The sequence below is a fragment of the Drosophila biarmipes genome, chromosome X (assembly GCF_025231255.1).
Source record: "Drosophila biarmipes strain raj3 chromosome X, RU_DBia_V1.1, whole genome shotgun sequence".
In the NCBI taxonomy this organism is placed as follows: domain Eukaryota; kingdom Metazoa; phylum Arthropoda; class Insecta; order Diptera; family Drosophilidae; genus Drosophila; species Drosophila biarmipes.
Window position 1 is genome coordinate 23,869,699 of NC_066611.1, and position 13,999 is coordinate 23,883,697.

Below are 13,999 nucleotides of genomic sequence, written 5' to 3' on the forward strand. Positions count from 1 at the left end.
AAGTCAAAAGTTTTTTCACTTCACTGAAACCTATTTCATTATGTTTCAACTTAACTGGTTTCTCGAATCAGTTTTATAGAGTGGAAGATCTTAATCAACCTTACTTTAATCTAGTTGTATTTTTTTCAGACAACGACAACGAGGAAGAGTCAAAGGTGGAATCAACGACAAGGCGCATCTTTGCCGGCTTTAACAGATTAAGAGGCAAGGGAAGTACCACCACATCCACCGAGGAAGCCAGTGATTCAACCACCAAGGCAGCACCCACAACTGCGAGAAGCACAAGGCAACCATATGTGGGCATTAATCGCAGAATTACGACAACGACATCCGCAACCACAACAACCACTGAGAAGCCAGAGGAAAATGAAATTGAAAACAATGAAAATGATGAAGAGTCAACTACTATAAGTTCTGAGAAGGATGTTAACGACGCCATTGAAGAAAAGAAAGTTGAAGTCAAAGAGACAGAAGAAGAAGTTAAGACGAAAGCTCCCGAAGAGGCGGACGACAGCACTGAAGAGCCCGAGCTGGAAGCCCATATAGACGATGATAATGAGATCCCTCTGCTAGAAAGCGGACTTTCTACAGAAGCGACTACGACAACAACAACGAGTTCTCCGGCAAGCTCCACCACACGTCGTCATTTGGTAATTCGTCGCCGTTTTAATGGCACCATAACAACAACCACCACGGCCTCCTTAGTTGATGACGAAAATCTAGAGAATGAGATCGATCAACATGATACGAAGAGTTCAACACCAAAAGCGATAACTACAACTCCACCAAGGCGGAAACTTTTTATACGCCGACGCTTTAATGCGACCGTAACACCACCAACAACAACGACGACCGCAAATCCCAGTGCCGACAATGAAATAGATCAGGGCGAGCCAGCTAATGCGGCAACAACAACCACACGACGACCGCCTCTGTCACGTCGCCGGTTTAATGCGACTTCCATCAGAACAACCACGTCGGGATCAACGAACGGCGACGAGATTAGCACACGTCGTCCGTATGCGGCCTTGAACCGGTCACGTAATCGCTTTACAACACCGCGAGCAACAACCACCGACGATGGGGAAAATGACGGCGATGACGGTGATGATGACGATGAGGAAGAAAATCAGGTGTCACAGGTGACTCCGCCACGTGCCACCTTCCTTCAAACAAACCGCCATCGAGCTCTGCAACGCACCCCCGAAGAAGAAGAGGAGGACGAGGCTGCAGCGGTGGTTCCGGCACGTAAACCAACCAGCTTTGCAGCTCGTCGCACCACCACAGCACCACTGAGACTTAGCTCCAGCACAAGACGCAATCTGGTGGCGATCAATAGAAATCTGTACCACAGAGCGGAGGGATATAATGATCAGGATGAAGAAGGGGAAGAACCTGAGGAGGAGTACGATGAAAATGAGGAAGGCGAGGATGAACAAGAAGAATTCGTAGATCCTCAAATCAGAAGCACCACCGCACGTTCACGACTAAGTCAACTGCTTGCCAACAGGCAAAGACAACCGCTAAGGACAACCACACAAATACCGACAGAGACAGATAACTCCAACTTTACAAAAACTGACTCGGACAATGAGGATGATGATAAGGAAGAAAACGATGAAGATAATGATGATAGCTCCGCTGAGGTATCGAACAGTAACCACACACTAAACCACAGCAATACTCTGGGGGGAGGCACCACTAACCTTAACAATCTTACTAACCGTAGCACCGCACTGAATGTAGCTAGTCAACGTAGTAACAGCACCGTAGCCAATTATATTAATCGATTCAAGTCAAACAGTTACACAACCAACAACAAACCAGTCACAGTCACAGCTAATCTTAAGTCAGTTAGTCCAGATAACGATGATGATGAAGATGATAATGCTAATGATAACGATGATGATAACGATGCTAGTCCAGAGAATGAGGGCGGGGAGAAATCGAGTGGGGCTGGTTTGAACGCCTTAGGTACTGATGTTAATTCCACACGACGCTTTCAGAATCGTTATCAATTGAGCCGCACCAGAGGCAGCACCACCAACACCACCCCAACAAGCACAACAACACAACAACCCCCAACAACAACCACCGCCAGAAGACTGGCCTTTGGGGGCCGTCAGCGTGCCCAGGTAACTAAACTAGCCCTAGTCGATGAGCAGACTGAAGAGACCGAGACTAAGGGGGATGCCCACAAAGATGAAGAAGAGAAGGAGGAGGAAGAAGACTCCAACGCAACCACAACGACAACCACCACCACCAGCAGACCAACACCGAAGCGCATACGTGTGCTGAAGTTCCGCAGACCCTTGAATAGCAATAGCAATAGTTCCACTGTAGACAGCTCCACTAATAGCGCCACTGAAACTAACCCAGACACCACCACAGCCACACCAACAACATTAGGCCAAAGCACCACCAGCAACAACAACAACACCACAAGCACCACAGGCAACAAGCGTTTCCGCAAGATTGTGCGCAAGTTGAGGCCCGTGGACTCAAGTACCGCGTCTAGTGTGGATAATTCCGAAGAAACCACCCGTAAACCTTTCGTCCCCAGCCACACCAGATTCGCTGATCAGGAAAATGATCTAGTGAATCTTCGCCAGCGGATCAAGGAGCAGCAAGCACGAGGTGAGCCCCAGGATGGAGTGATCAGCAATCGATTCAAGACCCTGGGTCAAAAGGACGATCAGGATGTCTCGGATTTGCAGAAGCTGAGGGACAAAGTGAAGGCCGAGCAGGCAAGGGGAGAGGGAGAACAGGGAGTGATTAACGATCGTCTGAAGAAGCTGCTGGCCGAGAAAGGCACCACCAGCACCACTAGCGCTCGCCAACGAGAGGAAGCTTCGACAGATGATGAGTCTTCAGCGGTTTCCTCGGCCAGACCGTTCTTTAAACGCAAACTGGTCGCCCGCAGACCCTATACACCACCCTCGGCCAGCGGCGGTGGCACCACCAAGGCCCCTCTGGCGTTCAGCACCACCCGGCCCACGGCGAAATTTGTGCGCAAGAAGAACGGTCGATTCGATCCCTTCAACTCGAGTGTCCGCAATCGCGGCGAGGGCTTTGTAAGAAGTGATCCCCGAGGCTCAAGACTGCCGGGAGCCGATCGCTTCAAGTCCCAGGGAAACAATGAGGACGATGAGGAGATTGAAGAACGCCATGAACGACCACTGCAGAATCAGTTTGGATCCACATTGCGCAGACCTTTCGTGCCAAAGACGCGACCATTTTTAGATAAAACCAAGCCGCAGCAGGAAGATGAGGCAGAAGACAGCGAAGAGGAGGACGAAGAGGAGGATTCTGAGGAGGAAGGAGATGAAGAGGAGGATGAAGATGAAGAGGAGGAGAGGAAGGCCGCGGGTGAGGAGGAGAAGCCACATGAGGATAATGGTCAAGACAAGCCCAAGTTCAATTCCCCGTACAAGCCCAAGGATAACCGAGTGTTGCCGGGCAGTCGTCCCACATTTGGAGCCACCGGGAGTGGGTCACCACCCACGGCATCTGGAAACGTACCCTTCAATCCACGCAGCCGTCCATCCAGCTCGGCCAATGCGAACAGCACACCGGCCAACCGTTTTGGCACCACAAAGCGACCCCGAGTCGTCAACCGACCACCGGGTGTGGCCTCCCCGAACTTGACCTTGAAACCGGTGGCCAGCGACTATGAGCGCACCACACCACTGACACCACTGAAACCGGCGCCATTCATACCCAGCAACAACAGGAGTTACGAGCGGAAGTACACGGGTCCATCCACAGAGGCCACGGAGACGGCCAGCGAAAATTCGCTAATCGAAGAACTGAACATCGATGCACTGAATGCGAGGAACAAGAAGATCTTTGACAAGCACAGCAAGAAGCATCCGGCCCTGAAGCCCAAGGTGGTCAAGATAGAATCCGAATCGGAAACGGAGACGGGGGCGGAGGTGGAAACCGGAACGGAGGTGGCGGTGGAAGAGGAAACCACCGAGGAGCAGCAGCAGCTGGAGCAGGGCTTTGTGACCACCACACCCAGTACACCACCATCACCACCACCACCAGCACCACCCAGCACACAGTCAGACACAGCCACCACCACAGACACGCCACCAGAAACTGAAACCGAAACTGATATAGAAACTGTAACCGAAACCGAAACAGCGACCAATGCTAATGAAGCCACTTCCATCAATTCACAGGATCGATCCCTCTCGAGCAGCACTCAAGCACCACCGCCGGCCACCACCTTGCTGCACGTGTTCACCCTGCTCGAGGGCGATAGCCCCGAAGAGGAGCCGACGACCAGAAGGCCGATCCAGGCCCGTCTCCATCCCACCATACAGACGGAGGTGGTGCCCAAGCACAAGCTGATTGAGATCAATCGCATTGTCGAGATCAATTCTAAGCAGGCCAAGGCTGCCCAGAGGAAATCGAAGGCCAACCAGGACTTTGGCACACTGCGCGTGGAGTCCCTGCCCCACGTGGAGCAGCTGGGCGAGATCAGTGTGGTCAAGTATGTCCATCTGGTGGATGGCAGTGACATTCAGATAAACGATGGGCACAGCACAGTGGCAGACTATACGCCCACCGAGCCCACCTTTTCGGCGGCTCAGAGTCCTGTCTCCGCTCCGGTGAGGAATTCTCTCCCGGAAACCGAAGGAGGCACCGACACCGATCGTAATGGCAAGTCTTTAGTCCCCGAAGTCCTAGCCGGCGCCTTGGAGACCTCGACCATCTCGCTGGAGGGACTCTTCGATTCGGCCCGCAAGGGCAAGCAACTGAGCAGCAATAGCATTATCGCCGAAGCGGAGACGGAGGAGAGCACCACCGTTAGCAGTAGCAGCGCCTCGGCCACCGAACCCGGAGAGACCACCACACCGGCACCCACTTACGTAAGACCCATTGTACCCCTCCTCCGACCCGAGTCCAATGAGTCCTCGCCCCTGGTCATTTCGATAGCCAATCTCGATCAGGTGATACTCAGCAAGGTGCAAAAGTCGCTGGCCGAGGGCAGCCACACCACAGTGTCGCCCGAAGCTGCCAGCGACTCGAACTCGGCCTTCTCCGTGCGCCAGCCGCTGGTGGTGCAGGCTCCCATCGGCAGTGGTGCTCCAGAAACCAACACACTAACACTTAACACCCAAGATCAAGCCGGCAATGGTGCTATTAGTGAGAGCGTTGAATCAGTTATACAAACAACAACCACTAGGCCAGTAGACGATCAGGTGGCTGAAGAAACCACAATCCTTAGCATTGACACAGCCACAGAGCCACAGATTAGTACACAGCCAACGCTTGCCGAATCAGAAGCCAACAGTGGAACATTAACGGCCATGCCAATTGGTGCTGTTATTATGGGTCAGCTCGGTCTAAACACACAAGTAACAACAACCACTTCAGACAATGACAACCAACAAAGTAATACTCAAACAACAAGCACAATTAGCAGTGGTACAACAACCCCCGCTGACAACAACCTCCAAGATAACACTCAATCAACAAGCACAACAACCAGTGAGACTAGCAGCGGCGCTATTAGTTCCGAAGCTATTGGTGGCAACAACCACCACCTAAGCACGCAAACAACAACCACAATTGGTGAGACTATTGATGGCCACCACCTCCTGAATACACAGACAACAGTCACCAAAAACAGTCCAGAAAACACGCCAGCAAGCACAATTGGCACAAGTGGTGGGGCTGTTGGTGGCAACAGCAACCTGAGCACACAGACAACAACCATCAGTAGTAGCGCCAATAGCACCACAAGTTTGGGCAGCAAAGTTAGCGAGGCAGTTAGCTTTAGTTCCGAGACGCATGTGGTGCATCGCAAGAAGATGGGGCGCAAGGGGCGTGGCCGTCGCCTGCGCAACAAATCGACGTCGACAACAACAACAACCACTGAGACGCCGACCACGGTGGAGGCGTCACTTGACGACACCACCACAGTGGTGCCGGAATAGGTCACAAAAACAAAACCAGAAGCATACAAAAAACCAGAGCAAATCAGCGTAGTTAGTTATTTCTAGTCTTAGCCCTTATCCAGAGAAGAGAATCTTCTGCGAGCTTAACCCTTTTGTTGCCAAAACCGTAGATAATTGGCTGCGTTGCTTCGGCTTAACAACAACCACGGCATAAAACAAATTAAGTAAACATCCATTTCGGCTGCTTAAATACTCCTTCCAAATTTCCAGTGCTGCTGCTTTTAATTTGAATATTTCTACTATACATACTTTTTTTTGCTATGTAAATTATTTAAACAATTCGTATTCTTCGAGCTGCCATACCCAAACAACAACCACAAGAACACCCACACATATACATCCACTCACACACATTCGTTCACACATGCAGATGCGAAAAGTCTTTCCTTGGTTTGAATATAGTATTTCTAGAAATACGTATAGAATTCTAGACAAACAACGACCCTCAGTGGATACAATCTTGATCAACTTGAAGTAACTCATAATGGCTTTCAGCAGGCGCAGTTCTCTCTTAATTCTTTCTCCTTTCTAATATTTTTATTTTTTTCACTCTTTCCCCTCTACCCGAAATACTTTAAGTCTAGCTTTAGTTGTAAAATATTTATGCACAACAATAAAATAATGAACAAAAAGAAACAAACTATACATATTATTATTGCCACAACAGAACACGAAAAACTCCCCCACCTTAACCCCTAATCCTGAAAAGTGTAAAATAGTACATATAGAATTGGAATAGTCTTGTACAGAAACCGATCAACCTTTATTTTATAAACATATACGTTCTTTTCAGTACAATTCTTAGGCGTAAATTTAAGGACTTGGTATGGGAAGTTAAGGGGTAGTTGGGTCTTAAAAATAACTAAAGATGTAAACACAATTTTATTTTATTTTATTTTGATTATTGATAGACACCTTTAAATAAGATTATACCTTAGGGCTCCCCAAATAGTTCCCAGGCAATTTCCTAGGTCGTGAACATATGTGTATTATTGCTTGTGAGCTACGCTCACTCGCAAATATTTTTCTTAAATTTCAAAGGTTGCACAAAATGGTAGTGCAATGGAAAAAATTCTTCTGCATGTCTTGGGCAATTATAAATGCATTTATTTCCCCTCCATTCGCTTTTCGATGCTCCTTCAAATGTCACTTGTGGAATTGCTTGTTATTTGCTTAGTCACTACTCCGGGCTTCTTTACCAGTTTTCTGTGTTTTTTGTTTTGCTAAATGTCAGCCTGGCCTTATTTCAGTTTCTTGTACCAAGTGGTATTGCCACATGCCTATTCATAAGTGTACATGAGCTGCGCGGCTGTGTGTGAGCCTGTCCGGATAATCGGTTTCAACTTTCGATGAGTCCGCAAGATGTGCAAAGCCAGCGGGAAAACGGCGAAAAAATGAAAATCAAAAACGAGCTCAGCTAAGACAATTTGCAAATTGCTGAGGGAGAGAGGCTCTTTGCAGACGAGACATGTTTCATAATAGCCAGCTAGCCAGTCTGCTCGGCACGATAATTGCCAAAAGTCAAATCACGCGCCGCATAACTAACGCGACGAACTGACAGGCGACACCAAAAATCAGGTTGACAAAAAGTCGTAAACGGTTCAACAGCGTTTTTTCGCTTTTGAAGTCGGCTCGGGCTTGGAGAGTTTTCCTTTCGAGTGCCCATGAAATGAAAAATCCCATTTGAAGATATAAAAGCCAAAGCCGCGCAAAGCAAACAATGAAAAGAAGGCAGTAAAGAAGATCAAAGGTGTTGCACTCAGGGTAACTCGTCTTTTGTCATCGTCAGTTGGTTGAGGAGTACGTGTGTAGGTACAAAAAGCAAATAATGGGGAGTGTTTACCCAGAAGAAGAGGTTACCGAAAGGGCCGCAATGATATCATAGAGGTGTGGATATGTGAAGCCACTTCAAAGAAAATATGGCCACTTCAATTTTTCATTTACTTTTGGGCTTTTGAAACTGGAAAAATCATTACAAATCAGGTTATCAGGTTATTGTTACTTAAAACATTTCAACTCTTTCAAAAGGCGGTTTCCACCTATCTTATACCAAGCTCTGATCAGTGTTCATCTTTAATATATTTTACAATTATTAGAGGGGAACTTCGATGATTTTGCCATTTTTTTGCAAATGCCAATGTGATCACCCTTCTCTTTCCCTTCATTTGCCCTTGAAACGGCCGCTGCTTTCCCTGGCGCGTTCGTGCCTTGAGTCTTTTGTTTCGCCACTTTCACAATGATCCCATTAAGAAGCCAGCAAATCCGGCAGACGACGCCCTGCACGCATCATCGGTCTTCGCGCTGACCAACTGGCTTGCACAATGTTTGATTAAAGCCCAACCAGTTTTCAGTGACCAAAAGCCAAAAAAGCAAGCCGCGCATCTGCCAAGAGGAAAAGACAAGCGGGAATGTTGGGGACTCGGATTACGCAATCGCATTGGCATGCAGTCGAGGCGGCTTGCCAAATACCAGAAATCCAAGTACCAGCAGAAATTCAGGCTTCGATCTGCGAATCGAAGAAGGGGCCATTGGCGTTATGCAAGCGCCTCATCTGATGCGTATTTTTCCGGCCCATTCATTGTCTTGAAGGTGGGTGCGACATTGACACCAAAAGCCTCCTGGCCAGCAACTCTCCCTCACACATCACAGGGTTAACTTCAATGGAGTTCTCTTACAGCCATCCAAATGAGTTTTCATATTAACCACTAAAAGTTGAGATTCAGAATTGAGTTAAAAGTGAAAAACAACAGCTTTTATTTTCAATTTTGAGGAATTGTTTTTAAAGTTCGTTACCCAAATAGTTTCTGTGCAAACTAAGCCCAAGAATCTTAGGAAAGCGTTAGCTTTAGCAGTTCAATTGTGTGTGATTACAATAAATTCCAGTACTAGCTGCCCCGTTTTGCTGGTTTCAATGTCGACAACATTGGTGGACAAGCACAACTAGCACAAAATAGTGGCCGAGCAAATAACTTGTTATGCCTGGGTGTTTTTGTCTATTTGCACTCGACCGTCCTTCAATTAAAATGCCTGACTGCATTTTTGCGGCTGTTGCTCCACTTAGCGGTCAACTTGATCTTGCAGAGATGGCGAGAGAAAGTGCCCACCGAAGGGTCTCCTTTCCCTTGCTTTCCCCTCCCGATTTCCAGTGCCCCAGCCCACAGAGAAAGACACAACACAAAACCCTACTAATTTATTTAAGGCTTATGGTAGATTTCCTTTGCGGCTTTCCAAACTAATTCTGTATGTATTAATGTGATTTATTGTTGTTTATAGTCCAGCATGAAGCGCGCTTTTGAATTGTTGTTGACAGCACACCGCCGGGAAAACGCACGAAACAAAAACAAAAAAGCGACCACCACACAGCGAGTTGCAAAAACGCAAAATCAAATTTCGAACGATTCACTTTGTGCTAAATTGAGTGTGTGTTTTGTATACTTTCATGTTCCGCGATAACACCGACTCTCCACTACCGACTGGCAGCTGCGACAGCCGGCGACTGGCAGCGCTTCGCGGCGACCGGTGCTGAGTGTCCGCCGGCGGATTATCAACTCGCCGACGTCGGCGGCGCTGGAAACCACCACGCAGCAGCCAGCAGAACCACCAGCGACCTCCAAGTACAACCGGCTGCGCAGCAGACCCTCGGCGGCAGCAGCAGCAGCAACCACAACCGCAGCGGCAGCAGCAACCACAGCCTTCCCAGCAGCAACATCTGTTGCTGGCGGCAGAACCAGCAGCAACATCTACCTGAGCAAGCTGAAAGCCAAGAGCGGAGCAGCAGCAGCAGCAGCAGCAGCAGCATCCGGCGAGGCAGCAACTCTGACGCCAGCAACTAGCAACATCAGCGGCAGCAGCAGCAGCAGCAGCAGCAGCAGCAGCAACATCAGCAGCAATGACATCACTCAAAAGCAACACAAGTTCCAGCCCGCCAGCTTCGCGCTGCGCCGCCAATTTCAAACGCGTCGACTGACAACCTTCGCGCCGGCGGCCAACGGCGATGAGAGTGGTAAATACACTGAAAAAAACTACACAATTATAAGAAACAAAATATTAGACCAGCCTCCTACCTTAAGAGGAGTACGATAAAGCAGCATCTAAAAATATCAGTCAAGTATTCAAAAGCAAGTACAAATATTCGACAGTTATGCACTTGAAAAAATAATATCACAGACTTGCTACGTTTTTATTTTATGGAATAAATATAGGTTTGCAATTAGCAACATGTCTACCTTTTCCAATGAATAAGTTGTGTTCAAATGAGGAAAAAGGGAAAAACTTTGCAACAAACCCGTCCTGACTGTGCACATTGTGTTCACAACTCTCTCTACTCATATTTCTGAAGGGTTTAATAGCGATTTTATTTCCAAAACTTTATGCTAAGCAAAGCGAAAATGAGGAAGACATTTGGTATTTATAATTAGGTTAATTGAACGTAAAAATTCAAGTTTTTTCAGACCAGTGACAATCCCACAATAAAGGCGGACCCATCAAAACAACTAACTCAAATTTAAATAACTTACTGCCTTGTTTCACATTGTTTTTAGACAGTTTAGATATAGGATGTCCTATGTAATGCATTGTTTCTTTCCCCCAGCCACCGAAGTGCCAAGAACCCAGAACCCGCTCTTCAAGCGTCGGCTAACCTTGATATCCACCACACCGCCATCCGCCCGCACCACCAACCCACCAAATTCCGGCCTGGAGACCACGACCACTCCGTATTTGAACGACGACGATGAGGATCAGGTGGCCAAGTCGAGCATTCACACCAGCCGCTTCAACCAGATCCCGGAGCAAGTGCGTCCGCGCGAGGAATACGAACTGGCACTGCCGCCTGCAGCACCGCAACCCCTGAAGAGCACCACCACCACGACCAGCACCACCGCCAATGCACCACTGCCGGTTGTTAGCCAGGGCATACGTGAGTCTCTTTATATAGTGGGTATGTCACCGATTTGTTTAGCCCTGCCAAAATAATCAAAGGGATTCGATCAAAATCGGTTGGCTTTCAAACCTGGAAACTAATTTTTGACCCATGTTCGCAAAAAAGATGAGCTGACCCTTAGAAAAAGTGCGAAAATTGGTCAAAAATTAAATTTCCCGAACTGTGGTGGGAACAGTTAGCCTAGATTTATTTATTTATGTGTTTGTTATTTTGCAGGACGCCAGCTGATACCACGCCCGCGCCGCCCGCAGTCGACAACGGCCACGCCCTTGACCACGCCCACTGTCGGACCATCCCCGGGGTCATCGACGGCGGCAGGACACTCGGCCCCTCCGCTTTCCCGCCGCCAGCAGAGTCGTCGGCGTCCGCACAAGTACATCGAGGTCTACAGCCGCCCGCCGGCCAAGACCGCCGTGCTCACGGCCACCTCGAGCAGTCAGCTCCTGGAGAACGCATTCCCGGGGGGCCCCAGCCAGGTGGCCCAGCGACGACGCGGCGGAAGCGTTGCGCCGGCCAAGAGCGAGCCCAAGGTCATCGTCCATGGGCGGGGCATCATCGAGTGCCGGGCGCAGGGCAACTTTCCGCACCCGCTGAACTGCAGGAAGTTCATATCCTGCGCCCGCTTCGAGGAGACCGGCGGCATCGTGGGCTGGGAGTACACCTGTCCCAAGGGACTCACCTACGACGGCGTCGGCGGGATGTGCACCTGGTCGCCCTCCAATCAGCCCTGCCGGGACTAGACTGATAAAACCACAGCCCCCAAATAAGCCTGTACATCCCAGCCCTTGCACCGATCAAAAAGACGAGAACCATCCCCCGTCAGACACCATCTGTATATGTTCTTCCCGATTTGTGATTAGTTCTGCTGAGGTGACACCAGAGCGATGGCAGTTGAAATTCTACGTTAATTGTTCTTATTTAAGCTTAGTGATATCTACCCAATTTTTTTTGCGCCTGCCAGCTCAGTAGTAAGCAAGAAACATCGTCTGTAGTTCATCGCCCATATGTATAGCGCCATATATGTGTGGTTGTGCGAGTGTACGCTATATACCATAATGGATAATATGCTTTCTTTATCAAATAAACATATCGTGTAATCCGAAGGACTGTATGTTTTATTAGGGGGCCTGGCCATAAGGAACTTATGCAGAACCCTCTTCGTCCTTTTGACTAACCCTTATCAAAAATGGATTATAAGGATGCTTTGAGTAAATAGAACCTGATGAATAAATTATATATCATTTGGAATATTTTAAAAATTCCGAAAGTTGCAGGTTTTTGTAAGACAAGTAGAACCACCTACTTTACCACCTAATATTATTTTAAAATTTGAATGCAAATATTTCACAAATGCAAGATGCTTTATTGGCAATCGAAAAGCAGAGTTACAGCGGGGTGGAGAAGGGAATTTAACTGGAGGGATCTTCAAGAAATCGAATAGGGCTCTCTGAATATTTATAAATTGCAGTTTTTTTATTGTGCATTAAAAAACGAAGCGTAACTAAACATGGGAATGCTACTCGCAGAATGATCCGCTGGATGAGGATGGGCTGGAGGGGTTCGTCGCATGAGGGGTGTGCGATCTGGTTGTCATCTAGGGATCACTGGTCGATGATCTACTGACGGCGGGCACCCTGGCTCGACGAGGAGGAGGACTGGCGCCAGGGCTGGTGGACCTGGTGGTAGCCGGGCTGCTTCTGGGCAGGGGTGCTGCGTCCGAAGGGGCTCTTGGAGTTCACCTGCAGCATGTAGTCGCCCTGCAGGTCGAAGTCGGTGGCGATGCCCATGTAGCCGCGCTTGCCGTAGCCCTTGTTCTGCTTGTACTCCTGGTACGAGCTGGCGGCCACGGCGGGGAAGTTCCTCTCGTTGCCGGGACGCACCGACTCGGCGAAGTAGCGGGTGGCGCGCATGGTGGCCTCCACCACGTTGTCGGCGCCGGGCACTCCGGTCGAGGGTCCGTTGGGGAAGAAGTCAACGTTGGCCAGGCGCAGGGTGGTGCCCATGCCGTAGGCGGAGGTGTGGATGGCGTCGACGAAGTCGGCGTCGCCGCGGGCCAGTCCGGTCAGCCTCTGCTCGGGCTTGCCGTAGATCTTCGAGGGGTCCAGGGCGGTGATGCGGCGCAACTTGTGTCCGGTCTGGCGGGTGTACTGGCGTCCAGCCACTCCGGCCACGTGGGCGGCGGGTCCAGAGCCGATCAGGTGGATGATCTCCTGGGGCACGTTCACGGTGTTGGTCAGCTCGACCAGGCGGTTGCCGATGATCTCGCCCAGGCGCTCGATGTTCAGGGTGGCGTACTGCTCAAAGTCCTCGATGGCATTGCCCAGCTCGATCACGATGAGGTCACCGGTCTTGGAGTCCTCCTGGTCGTCGTTCTGCTTGCGGCGCTGCTGCTGCTGCTCCTCGCTAGAGCCCTTCTGGCGCTGCTCCTCGCTGGAGTAGTCGGTGGTCGGGTAGGGCTGCAGGTTGTAGCGCTGCTGGTAGGCCTTCACCAGCTTCCTGGTGGCCTTCTCCACCTGGCCGTTGGTCTCGGGCATGCCCTGGATGAAGATGGTGACCTCGTCGTCGCCGAACTTCTGCTGGCGCTTAACCTTCTCCACCAGGTTGTTCAGGTTGAACTCGATCTTCTGGCCGCGCTCGCCGACAATGTAGCCCTTGATCTGGCTGGGCTCGGGGGTGTACTCGGGCTGGAAGACGTGGTTAAACTGGGACAGGTGGTCTGGGGGATAGAAACGAGGTATTATTTGGGGCGTTCCGATGGGTCCAGGGGTCCTCGAACTCACAGAGCTTGTCCAGCAGCGTGGCGCCCTCCTCCAGGCTCATCTCCTGCAGCTTCTTGAGCGTAACCTGCTTCAGCGAGGGCAGATCCTCGATCTCCCGCGGGTTCACCCAGTTGCTGGGCTGCTCCACGCTGTCCAGCGAGTTGGAGCGGCGTCCGGAACGGTTGCCCGTCTGGGGGCTGCCCATGGCCACTGCCACGAGGCAGGCCAGGACGCACAGGCTGCGCAGAGGGTTCATAGTGGCTCTCGGGTTCTCAACTATCTCAGACACCGTACCAAGTTGTACTGCATGCCAAGAGCCGCCCTGC

At 50.0% G+C, this 13,999-nt stretch overlaps 2 protein-coding genes across 8 annotated transcripts in view; one reads left to right on the plus strand and one right to left on the minus strand.

Moving 5' to 3' along the window:
* LOC108027557 (mucin-22) overlaps positions 1–12,017 on the plus strand; it is a 33,996-nt gene extending 21,979 nt beyond the window's left edge. For 3 of the 7 annotated variants that reach the window (XM_017099024.3, XM_017099026.3, XM_017099025.3), the window contains one exon: positions 2,007–6,718. In XM_017099024.3, the coding sequence (XP_016954513.1) occupies positions 2,007–5,951 (3,945 nt within the window). In that variant the 3' untranslated portion in view covers positions 5,952–6,718. Of the gene's footprint in view, positions 1–129; positions 6,719–9,452; positions 9,976–10,563; positions 10,891–11,130 lie in introns of those variants that run through there. The other 4 variants (XM_017099028.2, XM_017099027.2, XM_050884709.1 and 1 more) reach the window with 3 other exon arrangements.
* Positions 12,018–12,362: 345 nt separating this feature from the next.
* LOC108027620 (vitellogenin-2) lies at positions 12,363–13,985 on the minus strand. Its single transcript, XM_017099142.3, has 2 exons — positions 13,695–13,985; positions 12,363–13,630 (listed from the first exon to the last, which is right to left on the minus strand). The coding sequence occupies exons 1-2, from the start codon at positions 13,927–13,929 to the stop codon at positions 12,531–12,533; spliced, it is 1,335 nt and encodes a 444-aa protein (XP_016954631.1). The 5' UTR covers positions 13,930–13,985; the 3' UTR covers positions 12,363–12,530.
* Positions 13,986–13,999: the final 14 nt, after the last annotated feature.